We start from the raw sequence: 15,203 nt of genomic DNA on the forward strand, positions 1-15,203 counted from the left end.
TAGTATACACGATATGATATAAAGAAGTATGTGTAGTATGCATCATATGATAAAGTGTGGGTAGAGTGCACCATATTATAAAAAAAAGTGTGTGTAGTATGCACCATATGATAAATATAGTAACTCGTGCAGTAGAGTATCGCGTGAGGTTTGGGATGCAGCCTACGCAACTTTTTTATTATTATTTCCGGCTAGGAAGTCATTCTAAGTTGCTCTTTAGGCTGGCTTTAAACGCTACTGTGTTTCTGTAACTATGTTCTCAGATTCTTGAGCGCGCAACAAAAATGAAACGATATATATACAAATAAAGCAGAAATGTAACATTATCCACAGTTATCAGATGTTTTCAATTACCATATCGGAGGGAAGTAACCCTCCAGTCTCGCGCTCAGCTCAGTGGCCGTTGTGTCCGAGGCGAGAGCGCCGAGGCCGTTATATACCCCTCTAAAAATAGCTCACCTTTCACTGCCTTGTACGGCCTGAGTGACAGCCGGATTCGGCCAATCGTGCTCTGCTATTCAAATGTAGTCCCGCCCCTTTTGCCTTTTTAGCGCCGCCTCCATTGGGTCCCGGCGAGATCGTCAGCCCCATTTACTTTATATGGTCACGCACGGAATTGATTGACAGCAGACGCCACGCCCCTCTCGCGAGTTGCAAAGCTTTCTCTTACTCGCCAGAGACGGCTAAAGCCCGAGCAACTTGGCTGCTGCTGAAGCACGGGCAAGTCAGCGGAAAGGCTACCTGGATTTTACAGCGCGCGAGCGGCAGTGTGGCGATGCGGAATTAGGTGGCCGTTTGTTTTCCCGGGCAGGCAGCGGTGAACGGGGATTGCAATTTGAATGACACGACATTTTGTTTTTGTTTTTCAATAACAATCAGTTAAAAATAATTCTTCTTCATATTGCTCTCCGCTTTGCATTATTTATTATCCTCAGATCTGTACAAATTACATGTTTTCCTCGGAGCGCGCGCCGGTCACGGATCCGAAGAGTTGTTGACGTTGTTGTTTCCACTGATTTTTTTTTTTTTTTTTTTTTTTGAAAAGTGGGTACTATTTCGGTTATCACGGGATCAGATTATCTTTTTTTGAGAGAATAAAAATGGACGTGTTGGCGAATTACAGTATCTTTCAGGAACTTCAGCTTGTCCACGACACGGGCTACTTCTCGGCGATGCCGTCGCTGGAGGAGAACTGGCAGCAGGTGAGCGCGCGCGCGTTACTATGGCGCCGTAGTTACGGACCACGTCTCGAATCTGCCGGGCCACCGAACAGTAAATATGCTAACGTGTGATGGCGTACATTCACGGCATGTTACCGTAACACACTGTTGGCGGATGAACTAGAAATAGAATGAACGTAGAGGGCTTATAATGACCAGTGTGAGCTGAAGTCAACTCAGTTAATCAGGTGGAGCGCGAGGACCACGCGGGCTTCGGTGTTTCCAAAACACAGCGCGCGCCTCTCCATCTCGTGCCACGCTGCTGGTGCACCTCTTTGGACATTTATTTGTTTTTATGTGTGTGGAATTGCTGTGTTTGTTTGTTTGGTTTTTTTAAAACAGAAAACAGCTGTGTGTGATGTGAGGTAGTATTTTTGGTCAATGGCGACCCTCTAAGGCGCGCGACGAAGATGAACATTTGACTAAATAACAAGAGGCTCGCGCTTAAATAAATAATGTATGTACATCTGTCAGGCTGCTGTGTTTCCGGCTCGTTGGAAATGCATAATGAAATGGCCGCCGATAAGGATGCTAGAACATCACAAAATGAATCATGCGTGATAAAGAAAAGTATCCAAAGTAGTTTATTACGATTGGTTGGTGTATTCCGTGTTTACCGGCGACTCACCTCATCATGCACAGCCTCTCAGTCACACACTCGACTGTATGAGCCAGTTGAGCTGTTCATACACAGAGGAGCGCACATGGTGAAGTGAAGCCTTTTTATAAGCATGTTATTAATGATGTTTCATTCATTTCTGCTTGCCTCTATTACTCCAGTTTATGATTTGGTATCAGATCCTGATGGCTAGGATTCAGAATCTGGCTCCAGCTCATTGCCATTCCATGTGCTTGACTGCAGGGGGAAACAGCTAGTGCGTGAACTTAAAAGAACATCCAGGATCTCCTTTTAAACCTGCGTGCACACACTGTCATGCACCAGCTGTGCTCCAGGAGAGCTGATCTGAACCACAGCCCTTGTCTCCTTCATCTGTTTATCCAGGCCACTATCACCTCACATCTTTGATATATCAAACAATAGATGGAGCAATTAGCCAGAGATTTCAGTGTGTGTGTGTGGGTGGGTGGGTGTTGATGTCCATTAGAGGCACAAGCACACATGGGGTCACAGTTTTTGTCTACTGTTTTATATCAGTATGTACATTAGTGCATCACTGAAGAGAGAGTGTGTGTGTGATTTTGTGTGTGTGTGTGGGGGGGGGGTCATAGAAAGCTCTCCTGAACTGACTGGTTTTGTTAAAAGGTGAGAGAAAAGAAAAGAACTAATAAATACAGGCATGTTTACACAGCAGTCACACCAAGGAACATACATTGTGTGTAATAGCATTCAGCTGTAATCCCAGCTGTTTTGACATGTTTCCTCACTCTTGGCACATGCTGCTGGCTGAGCATGTGATATGGTTTAGGAGGAAAAGGGAAGCAGTATTTTGGCAGTGCGACAATAAAGTGCCATGTAACAGTGAGATAGTGAAGGGAAGAAAAGGCCTTGCTGGGTTGACAGGTGAATAAAAGAGGCGGCTGAATGGCATTGCTGTAAAAATCTGATGCTTTTACTGGCGGTGATGGTTTGATAGTGTGACTTCAGATCTTTCAGGGAAGGGAAAGGTGCTTTAGCCCTGGAACAAGATACATGGACACTCTCATTCCAGGGTGAGTGGCGCATGAATCAGACCTTAATGGGCACGATATGGGTGAATTAAGTTTCGGTGCTGTGGCTATGGACAGGGCTGGGCAGAGTGAGAGGGAGGGAGGGCAAGTGGGGACGAAGCACTGCACGACTATGATAAAGTCCTCACAGGGCCTGACGTGCGCCACATCCATTCCCCTAACGGGACCGGCGGCTGCTGGCACCACCCCCCACCCCCTCCTCCTCGAACAAAGACGCCATCTCTCACTGTCAGGAGGAGATGGGAAAGCAAAAGCAAGAGGCAGTGAAAGACAGAGCTAAGCGGCTCGGTGTAATTACAGCACGCCAGCATCTTCTTTCGCAATGAAGGTTGAGATTATTTCGGCAGTGACCCACAAGGAAGGTTAATTCAAAGAGCGTCTGTTTGCTCAACAAGGGGGCCCCTGTTGTCTCTTGCTCCCCTCCCCTAGTAGCACCACCCAGAGGGGTTCTTTGAGCTCCACACTAGAGGCAGTCGGAGCAGGTGGAGAAGTCTGGGGAATCACTCTGTGGAGGTAAACAACGCCATTAGAAGCAAGCGTGGCAGTCTGGCCAATTAGCAAGGATCACCTGAGAGACTGATTGTGGGTGCGTGTGTGTGTGTGAGGAGGTGGGGGTGTTTGTTAGTGTCCATCCATCTGTCTCACACAAGCCAGGAAGTCAGTTTTGGTTTGTCTTCTTTAAATGACCGTTTTTTATTTTTTGTCATCGGCTGTCCTGAAAATGGGTCACTCTGCATCACTTTGTCTTCCATGCCTGGAAGAGCTGTCTCGCAAATTTGCCTTGTTTTTCTCTCTGTGGTTCTGTTTAGAAGGTGTCTGCTTAGGAATACTGAGGGATTTGAAGCTTTTCTTCTTACCCTCTTTTTTCTCTGAGCATTGTTTAAACCCTGTAGGCCTGGTTTTATTGAAAAGCAGGTTGCAGTAAGTGGTTATCCACTGCCAGAAGTTCTGTTAGTCCTGAAAAGTCCCAGCAATAAGATGGCGATAGACATGAAACCTGGTGGCTTCCCTGGTCTGACCACCTGTTCCATTAACACCTTTCATCGGTGAGCCACAAAGGGGCTTGATTCGACCGAGGGGTTTACAGTGTGGCCAAATATAAACGATGTCAGGAAGCACACCCTTAAGGCTTACTACTGATGTCGATCCATAGGGCATGGAACCTCACTACATACATTTGTACTGGAGCATCTTGGAGCCAGGTCATGTATCCCCAAGAACCAGGCCACAGACAGCCATCACAGGGCAAAGACAGCACATGCCCTCATCCAGGGAGTTCTGTCTGTCCCAGAGAAGCCAAGTTTGACAAGATAATGAATCACCCTGCATGCATATTCCGCTCTGCAGTTTTTCACATTTCACAGCCCAGTAACTCTCAGAATGGTGGCAGTGGGGTGGGGAAAAGCAAGTGTAAGAGCATCCAGTGCCATTAAAAATACATTCAAATGGAGTCTGTCTGTGCTTCTGTGTTCCTGATGCTGTCATAAACCCCTCCACCCACATTAGCCACCTCCCTTTATACTATCCCCTGTAGCCTTGTGTCCAGGCAGTGGTCTGCTTTACCTTCCACTCCACACGATGTGTCCCTCGTCATGTGAAGTTTGATCCACATGATGAAGACAGTATCCACATTTTTGTGCTTAATAAGCAAAAATAACATTGCATAAGAGCTGGATTATAACAGTGTCAACTGAGGGCACAGAGAATGCCCAAATCTTAATCGTCCCCAGCTCCTTCCTGCTCTGAAAAAGCTTAGAGCCACAGGTTAAATATACCACATTAGAAATGAAAATGTGCAAAGACTATAGACACCTGGACAGATTTAGCACTCAAGCTGCTACGTTGACCCGTGGTTCCACATGGGCTCTGCAGGAATTTCAGTATTTTTTAAATGTCAGACAAAGGCAAGTGTATACTCCTGTTTGTCCATGGCAGTATTCTCGCCAACCTTCTGTTCTATGGGGCCACCACACTGTCAGACCTCAGACAAGTTTTACCAGTCCCTGCTTTGAAGTGATAACAGCATTCTACATGTGTTGACGCTCAGGCATGTGGGGAAACGTGAGGCAGAGATCATGTTTCAAATTTCAGCCTGATAAATCAGCTGTCACAAAACCATTTCATCCAGTTAGTGCAGGCAGACAGGCCTGACTGCCCTCTCACATCCACTCCACCAGCTCTGACCTCAGTGTCTTGAAAACACACGGGTCACAGGATGTAGGTCATGACTGGTGGACAGTGCAGTGGTGTGTCTTTTTTTTTTCATTAGATTTTTTTGCAATAGGCAAAAATAAAGAATGTGAACATGCTCTCTGGTGTCAGCGCTTTGAATTGAATGGGTTACCATGAATCAGCATGAGCCAGACAGCGTTGAATCACCCACTGGGATTTAACAGCATGATGTCATAAAGCCAAGCCATTGTACCAAGCATTTCCTGGATTCGCTCTCTGCGACACAACAGAAAGAACAAATATCAACACAGTCTGTTAGGTGCTGTGGTTTCACTATACATCCATGTTCTTTTCCCTGCTTCTCATCATGTGGCTGAGAACTCGGCTGCTCACTACAGTAGAGTATACAGTATGATCCCAGCTGATCCTCTCTCTCTCTCTCTCTCTCTTTTCCTCTCTCCCTCTCTCTCTTTCACTCTCTAAATCCCAACCAGACTCGATCAGTCCAGCCCCAGACAGCTGACAGTAATTAGAGTCTGGCATGAGGCAGCAGACTCTTTCATGAACAAGGCTATACCAGGTCTTCTTTGAAGTGGGGAAACTTCGCTTGCACACTCGTGGTGTTTTTGAACAAGCATGTTGCTTACATACTCGACTTTTTGCACAAGCTTGCAATTTTGTGACAACTTGAAAACGTCTCCAACTTGCAAAAGCGGCTCGGTAAACAACCAGCCACGCCGAAAGCGCGAACGGCTTCAGATTGAATTAACCACGAAAATCCATTAAGTTAAAGAGAAGCAGCATAGATTGTACTCAATCATAATTCCTGCAGTTCGTACTGTCATTTCAGCAGTGTGAAATTACCTCCACGGTCTGCTTTTGAAGGGACACTGAGACCTCACCCACACAGGTTGATTGAAAGCTGTTTACCAAACATCAGTTGCCATGAAATTTGGCAGTTGCTCTATAATTTATTCACTCTGCTAGATGTAGATCAAAGTAGGTGTCAAATTGGCAGTCTGTAGGTTGTCTTGCAATGAGGTTTCCTAAATGAGGACCCGAGATGATAATTAGCATTTACAATGCAGAATGGTCAAAAAAAAAAAGAAAAAAAAGAAACAATCATTAGGAGAGTTGCAGGTGAGCTAGATTTGGCTGTGAAACATTTTTGTTCTTTTTTAAATGAACATAATCATTCCAGTAACCGTTAATGTGTTGAATCTGCTTTTTAAAGGATTTTTGAATCCCATATTAAAACAGTACAACACAGTCTTCACTGGTTCGTCTGAAGGTAGAATACTTCCATATAAAGCCATGAGAGTAAGATAAACTATGCCCTGACTCACAAGGCAGCTAAGTGACTGTCTGCAATGTCACACACACACACACACACACACACACAGATATATATTATATATATATATATATATATATATCTGTGTGTGTGTGTATACCTTCTGCTGACCACATATCCAGTCAATATATATATTTATATATATCTATATATATAAAGCCCTTTTGCTATAGTAACAAATCTTTGACACAGTGATGAGTATGCATGTTATTGACTGTATATGTGGTACATATTTACTCATTTGATTGGCTGCTATGATAATCCATACGTATGCTGAAGAGGTTGTCACCATTTACAGTTTGCATTGACGCCCCAAGATCAAAAGCTCTGTGGTTTAAAATTACTTTTTTAAAGGTTAAATTTCCTCCAGAGTAGGACTTCACCCAGCTGCCCTCGTTGCCAGAGACACTTCTCTGTTGCCTTCTGATGAATACAAAGAAGAGAGTCCTTCAGCAAGCACTAATGACAACTACCTTCGTCCTCCTGACTTCAACCTCCTTCTGCTGACCATCTAATTATCCCCTTGCCTATCGGGGCACTGATGGATGCGGCCTTGTTGTCAAAGAGATCAAGAGATTTTCGGGGTCTGCATGTGAAATGGGGCGTTTGGTTGAGAGGTGAGGTGGGGGCTAGTGGCCACTTCTCCAACTGCTTTTCAAGTGTCTGTTAACCCACACAGAGGAGGAGCAGCGAAGGGATGAAGTGAGAAAGGAGAGAAAGACAGAGTTTTGAATACATCTTTATGCATGAGGCCTAGCGTCCCCTCAGCCTGATGGAGAGGCAGCTTAGCTACTCAAGTGTTTGATTAACAGCCAGTGAGGAACCAGCTATTGTTCTCTAAGTACACATAGTGTTTAATACATGCAGAAACAAATGCACTCCGTCTGACTGACAGCTTGATGGCGCATCTTGTCTCATTTTAAAAGATGACAAAATTCAAGCCGACTTTCCCAGTTCTAACTCATCTGTGTATTCCAGCTTAGCATGTTTAGCATAGACTGGGAGCAAGTTGGTGATGAATAATAGATAATGATATTTTTGGTATTCCTAACCAGCTATAAGTAGCACGGCAGAATGTCAAAACAGTTGAAGAAAGAGGGAGTGAAGAAAGAGAGGGAGAGGAGTCATGTGAAGAAGCGAAGGGCATCTCAGCATGGAGGAGAGAGCTTATGTTTATTCAACTGCTTCTATGCTTGGGAGGGGTAGAAGAGCCTCCCACACTGTTTTTCGTTTCACTCTCTGGTCGACCTGCTGGAATTTCCCTCCTCACATCCCGCTCTTTTAAAGCCATCTTCCAGACACAAATGTGCCAAGAGAGAGAGAGAGACAGTGCAGAGAGAGAGAGAACTCGAGGCTGCTTTCACATTCACTCCTGCTCATTTTCTACAGCTGGGTATGGCTGAGAATGGGGGGGGGTGACTTACCAAATTACACCATGAAAGGGAGAACTTTTGTTTTTGTTAGTGATACTCCTTCTTGCATCCTGAGCACAAAAAAACAGATAACTTAGACTGAAATTTAAACAAAAGCTTCTCCTAAATCAAGATATTCCTCAGAGAGAGGAGAACACAAAACATGGTTAAGTGAATATGACCTTGAAAAAAGAAGGCCTGGAGGCCTTTGTGTGTGTGTGTGTGTGTGTGTGTGTGTATACACACACCAGGGCAGGGCAGCAGATGTGTTTGTTTTGGTAGCAGTGAGGTACAGTGAGGAGGCATCAGGACACAACACTGGCTGTACATTCACACACAAACACTCGGGGACAACAGGTACTTTCCATCACGGAGAGAATTACCTCCACCGTGTCCTGAAATAGAGCCTGAAAGTGAAAGAAAAACCAAACTGCAGAAAGAAAGACAGGCCACGTAAATATGAAATGTGGAGGCATGGCCTGAAAGCAACACACTGTAGGGTATTCTTTTATTCTGAAACAAGTGAAATTGTTGTTGTGGGACTTTAGACAAAATTATAGTACTTCTCTTCTGACATACTCTGCCTCAGAAAAAAATTTAAAGAGCTGAAGCGTGATGATTTGCTTGTACTGGTGTGTGTGTGTGTGTGTGTGTGTGTGTGGTGAATATTTGCATATGTTCTGTGTCTCTGTGTCCAGTGACTACATGACCTGGCTGCTGTCCAGAGTCCCATTGTGTTGCGCCTGGCCTGCTCAATTCCACTGATTTCTCTCTCTCACTTATTCCAAGCTGCTGCTGCAGGCAAGGTTGGCATGCATTGCCCCATGCAGCGCTTCCTGCCTAACTATAACATGTCTGCCCACTAAAGAGATGGAGAGAAAATAAAAAGGGCAGATGCCCCCTTGGCACCCAGTCCCGCCTCTCTCTAGTGGAGCGCACTGATGTACACACTATGCTCTGTGCTCTCATGAGCAGAAAACAAAAACAGTGTGCCAGAGAGATGACTTTGGAGTGGGATTTCCCCATACGCACATGCAAAGCAGACCTGAAGATGTCATCCACAGCACATTTCACATGCGGTTTTGCTGTTAGGTTTGTGGCCATAAAAGTACTATATTACATGTCATGCTTTCTAGTACTCAGGAAATGAGACCTGCACATGGGTTCTTCTACTGTAAATACGCACAACCCTGTTCTTTTCATCATAGCTCTGGCAATGACCACACGGGTGCTTTGTTGGGGTCATTTTTTTCTACTCCAAGACTCATGCCAGGTGGCATAATGCATGCCTAATATAGTCCTGGCTATGGATTTACCAGTGCTGCTGTCTTCCCTCAGAGTGTCTGCATGCCGCTCCGCTGTGAGACCCACCTGTTCCCCTCTGCTGGCATGATCCAGTTTTTCAGTGAAAAAGACAAACGAGGGCCTCTGTATCCTCCACCGTGACCTCACATTCAAATTAAAGAGCAGCCGCATGCCAGCAGATTTGACATTAACATCCCCCAGACAGGCTATAAAAATATGCAGTACGAAAAGAAAAAGAAAGGGTACTTAAGCAGAACCATAAAAATTGATGAAAAGCCCTTTAGTTTCTCTCCCATATAACAAATTGCAAGTTCTTTTCATGCCTAAAAAGATCACAAATGATATTTAGATATTTAAATATTGAAGAGAAGCCAAATGTTTGGGTTGTGGAGCTGCAGGCTGTACTAGTAACCCCCCAACCCTTTATAATTCTCCTACGATGTCAGCATCGATTCTCCTGAAGATTCTGAACCGATAAAGGTTTTCTGAGCGAGCGGGGCTTGTATGTTGTACTCAGCCATTAGGGCTTGTGTATGGCACCGTTAAGTGGGCCACATGCAGAGTGTTTTCGACCTTGGGAATTCGTCCTTCTCACAGAGACTTTCAGTCTCTCCTCTTGTTTTGCACAGCCACGCCAAGACCTATTTTTCAAAGGAGGGGGAAAAAAGCACCCCATTCAAATTTTTGTCACATTTACATGCAAGAAGGGTGATAGAAGCTTTGATTTGGGATTCATTTGCAAGAGCGTTTGCGGGTGCGTTAGTGAGATTCTTTTAGCACTCTCTACTTCAGTCACCTGGCTGAGAGATGTATGATGATGTTCACACCATCTGGTGGAGTTGCTTTAGAAACAGGACGAAGAAGTAATTATGATCTGGAAGGTACAGCCGGCGCATTGGTGGCGGGGCATGGAGTGCAAAGTCTGTCTCCTCTAAAAGGGAGCCTGCGCCAGTGCATAGCTATGTGGGTCGCCAGCTATTTTAATCTGCGATGTTGCTGGGAATACCTGAGGGATTGGCCAGGCACTGTCGAAATGGGGGCTGACGGTGTGCAAGTGCCAATGTGTGTGTGTGTGTGTGTAGAAATTGCTTGTGTAGCTGAGAACGGGTGTGTGTGTGTGTTTAAAAGAGAGAGACCGCTGAACGTTGATGGACCAGTATTGAGCACTTTTCCCTCTGTCACATTCATGTAGCAAGTAGTGTGTGCTTTTAGCCAGAGAGTGCTGCTCTGTGCAAGGCCTGTAGTGTCTAACAGACTTTGTCCCTTTCCTTTACTGAGCACACACTCACTCTCTCTCTCTCTCTCTCTCTCTCTCTCACACACACACATACACACATCCCATCCGAAAGCTTCCTCTATGGCTTGTCACAGACAGGTCAACAGCTTAATTCTTCATGGACAGTGCGAGTGACTCATCTTCACTCTTATTCAGTATTCCGAATGAGATCACCGAATAACTCTAAGTGCTAAGTGTTGCCCTGCATTTCCATACCATAGATTCCCGGAAAAATAATGAAGTAATCCCTCTGACTAGTTCTACTTTTGACTAGTCTTCCCAGCAACCATGCCGTCATCGTCTTCTCTGTGACCTTGTGGTAGTCCAATGAAGGCATGTAGACGGGAATAAGGAGTTTAACGAGTGCAGCACGTACGCAAACGTGGGCCCCCCCTGCAGTGCGGACAGGTGTGATGGCAGCAGGGGCACCTGCCGAACCAGCCTGCCCCGACGTGGAGCACGGTGGCTTCAAAAAGCTCAGCTCCCAGTCTGGTGTTATTTATACACTAAACAGGTTGGGGCACCTCGGGTAAGCACGCTGACGCCAGAGGGGCAAAAACTGGAGCTCCACATGGTCAACCACAGAGACACTGCTGACTCCCCTGGCCTACCTTCACAGTTCACTCTTGGCAAAGGGCTCCCTTTTTTGTGGCTTCCATTGTAGTCAGGAATTAATGGACTGCAAAGGCATTCATCAAGTCCCAGTTAGGTTTCCTTTTTATGTCTCTGTAGCAGTTGTGTCAGATGCTGGTAATTGGGTTCAAAGTACCATCGCTGTAAAAGGCTGCGTGGGAGTGAGTCAGAAGAGGGCGGGGCACTTGCCGTCTCAGGTGACCTCACTCTCGGCCTAACTACTCTCGATGGGGCGGGAGGGGTTGGGTTGTGGGCGGAGAGATGAGGTCATCCTTTGAGTCTGCAGGAGGGATTTGTATAGGCAGCTTTTTGTACATGAGTGTTTGCATAAGTGATAGACACTGAAAAGAATGAGCACTTTTAAATTTCCCTTCTTTTTTTATTGTGGCGAAGATGTAAGCGTAGATATGTTCAAAATATATAATATACACGTGTGTGTGCGTGTGTGTGTGTATGTGTTTTATATGGATGGCAGATTGTGAAACCAGTGACAGGAAATACAATGGGTTCACTCACACTCGAAACTGTGTTTAAAAAAGGTGGCATCACGGCTAGGCATGCCTGTAATCCCTAGTTGTGGGAGATTTTGTGTGTCATCTTATGATAGCCACCCCCCCCCCTCCTCCACCCCCCCCCCCCACCAGACACACACTCACCCTGTCTCAGTGCCGACTGGCTGAGTGGCAGGCATTTTGTCTGGTGTTTAGGAGATGAGATATCAGAAGAGGAAAGGACACTGTGCACAGATTGAGATATCACAACAAAGCTGTGGCTCTCGGTTCTGTATTGCAAGCACGTAACAGGACTAGAATCAGACCAGAGGAGGTATTTCTAAAGCAGCTATCTTATTTTGAGATGGCCCTGATACATGTTTTGTTTCTAAAACGCTTTTAAGACTTAGAGTTGTTGCGGCTAGTTCACGTTTACTCTCTCATAACTGTGACATTCAGTCTGCCTTAAAAACACAATTTGATTATTTTCTCACACTTAATAGTTGAAGACGTCTGTGAAACGGCCCTCGAGATTTGGTTTTATGTGGCAGAATTTTCAGCATTTATGCTAAAACAACAGCCTCGTTGCTCCTGATAATATTTCATCAAAACACCTCAATTGTTTTTCCAATGCCTTAAATTATCTCAAAGTGCCCATGTTTACCCATTCTTTGACATAATCACTGGGGGGAAATAAGAGCACAGGAAAGCGCAAAGGAGTTTGTTGTCCCATAAAACAGGAGCTGAGCTCACTTGGTGTAATTACCATTCTGCAAGATAATTATAAAGAGGACAGAGTCAGGGATGAAAAAGTCATTTACGTGCTCCTTAGTGAGCGATGGCAATTAACTGGGTTGCTTAACCTGGTGCTGAAAAATCGGGTTGGGCCGGGATCTCATGCAGTTATCACACAAAACAGAACCCGCTAGGCCTCCCGTATCTCTCAGAGGTGAGCTCCTAAAAGGGGGTTCATGCAAGTTGTTTAATTTTTTAAGCGGCTTTGCAAAATCAACATTCCTCGTTTTGTTTTGGAGCTTTTCGTGCGTGAAAAATCCCTATAGCACAAAAGCTTTTCAGCACCGCTAATATAAGATGGGGGGGGGATTCAAATTTTTGTTATCTTAACAGCTTTTGTCCATCACCGCTGGTTAATCTGGACTTTTAAGTTGGCTTGGAAAGCCATGGACACCCTCCTTCTAACCCTTCTGCCATCTTAAGCAACACTTTCGCAATGGTTCACAGTGACGCTACTCTGGAATGCACCAGGCAAGGTCTTTTTGTTAATTTGTCCTTATCTGTAGAATACTAATCAGGGCAAGAAACAAGGAAGTATGGCATAACCTGTATTCTGAACTCAAAGTCATCCAAGGTATCTGGAGCCAATACAGGCCCCTGCGTCATAACTGTACAATATCCAAAATCCTCTGATTCACTGAGTCACTGCGTCTATTTAGTTAGATAAAACAGGAAGCAACCTCAGATGCATGGAATGTGTTTCCTCTCTATTAGGGCCTCCTTGGCACTGCTGTCACACTCTGTCAATTTGCTACATCCTGTGGTTGGGAACAAAGGACTCTCCAGAATTTATTTAGCACAACATGACTCGGATGGCCAGCAGAATGGCATCAGTTATAAGGCTCCTTGCCTCAATAAAATCTCATGCAAATGCATTTACCAAAAGACTTGACTGTTGTTTATTGCTGTTGACTAGAAAGTATCCATGAAGTCTGTTCATTTAGTGCAGATGTTGCTCCCCCCCCCCCCCCCCCCCCCGTGCTTCATTGTCAAACACTTTGCCCCCAAGGTTGCATGACACACAGACTATTGTGCTTTCCTTCTGCAAGGAAAAGGAAGCAGGAATTCCTGACTGACTGGCCCCACAGCATGGTTGGGTTAACAGGGGCTTCTTCCATAGCTTAACAGGGCGAGCTGAAGGTAATAAGGTGAAAGGGGACCAGCAGAGCCAACTGACATCTCAAGTATCTAAACTTGCGTCGCTGTGACATAACTCTGAATAAGGGAACACTGCCCACCAGTCCTCATGCTCAGGTAATTTTAGCCTCTCTACATGTGGCTTCCTGCTCATAATGCAGAAGGTTGAAAGTGCAGAGGTATCTGTTGGACAGCAGCCCAGAAAAGGTAAAAAGAGAGAGAGCTCAAAGCTGCTGTCTTTAATGTAAGGGTTAGCAAATGGATGTAGCAGATTTCTTTCGGTAATGCTTACATTTTCCAGAAAAAATAGAGAGCTCACTCAAGCGAAGTGCTCACAGCTTCACGACTGATCCAGCCAACTGACACGGGATGCTTTAATATACTTTCTGGAGCCGAAACTGCCTCCTTCAAAGAACTTAGACTGATAGTCGGATGACTTGCCTGTGCCCGTGTGTATGTAACACGAGCTCTCCATACACACAATACCCAAAGGACTATGCATCTTGTGAGACAAAAAAGCCCCAGAGTGAGCCCCCGCCTCCAGCTCTCTCTTTGTTGCCCATCTCCTTTTGTCTCGCCACACTCTCTCCTCTTGTTCTCTTTTGTCTTCTGGTGTTGTATCCCCCCACCCGAGCACTGATCTCTTTGCAGTGAGTAATGAAGATTATCCTACACAATGGGAACCCCCCCACACATGCTTGCGTACTTTTCTCGCACACACACAAAACACACAGATACAAACACACCAGTATCCCTCACTTAGTCTCCCGAATCTTATAACAAGCTGTTAACCCCACTTAAAAGTGTCCCCTTTCAATCAGCTTGCGATGGGAATAATCCTGCTTGAGCGATGTAATGTAAATTGCTGTATCCTGATTAGATTACCCCAGTGCCACCGGCCGGCGGCCATTAGCCGACCCATCCGCAGATAAACAGGAGCTTGTCCCCCAAATCCGGTTAAAGGAAGACAGGGACCCATTCTTTGGGGTTCAGTCTGCTCCGTCTACTTAGACTAAATGCTGTCTCTCCAGCTTTGTTGGTATGATTGTCCTACATTTGGCGTCTTGGCACAAATCTTCAAATTCTCATACCTTCTCAGTGTGTCATCAGCTGCTATGAGTCTTGCATTGTTGTTTTATAGAGCTGGTATTTATAGACCAGGCATGGTGTAAGGAATCAAAGATGTTTGCCTTTACAATCGTTGGCTCTTAATTCTCTCTGGAATACAGCAGTGATTTTCTTACTAGCAACTTCCATTCACAAGGCATTATCCTAATTCTTCGCTGTGCCTTGCTAGCCCAAAGAATGTAATCTGGTCACAAGCACTAACTGGTTCAAGGTTGAATGGTTTCTAAGAAACATTTGAATGTTTTTTTCTTCTGAATGGCATGTGTTTATCAGTTAAACCATTTATCTGTAAAACCACTATTCTACCGCAATGGATAAAGAGTAATTGCTGAACAGTTTCCTGAAAACAAGTTGCTCTGTTGTCCTTTCCCTCCCCCATACCCCGCTTGAGTAAAGTGTGTGTGATTGGATGTTAATGGGACCTGTGTTGGTTAGGGACCTGATCAAGGGGATGTTGTTCCTTAGACAAACATTCGCTGATAAAACAAATGAGTGCAGGGTTTCTTCTTTCACAGCCTTTTTCATCTCCTGTCACACATTCGCCACCATTTTGCGAGCTAAATCGGTGTTTGTAGAATTCAGTAAAACAGG

At 45.1% G+C, this 15,203-nt stretch overlaps 1 protein-coding gene across 1 annotated transcript in view; it reads left to right on the forward strand.

Moving 5' to 3' along the window:
* Nucleotides 1–646: 646 nt before the first annotated feature.
* klf7b (Kruppel like factor 7b) overlaps nt 647–15,203 on the forward strand; it is a 31,535-nt gene continuing 16,978 nt past the window's right edge. Inside the window, exon 1 of the mRNA XM_058392196.1 lies at nt 647–1,202. Within this exon, the coding sequence (XP_058248179.1) occupies nt 1,101–1,202 (102 nt within the window). The 5' untranslated portion in view covers nt 647–1,100. The remainder of the gene's footprint in view (nt 1,203–15,203) is intronic.

Source organism: Hemibagrus wyckioides, linkage group LG06 (assembly GCF_019097595.1).
Source record: "Hemibagrus wyckioides isolate EC202008001 linkage group LG06, SWU_Hwy_1.0, whole genome shotgun sequence".
Lineage (NCBI taxonomy): Eukaryota > Metazoa > Chordata > Actinopteri > Siluriformes > Bagridae > Hemibagrus > Hemibagrus wyckioides.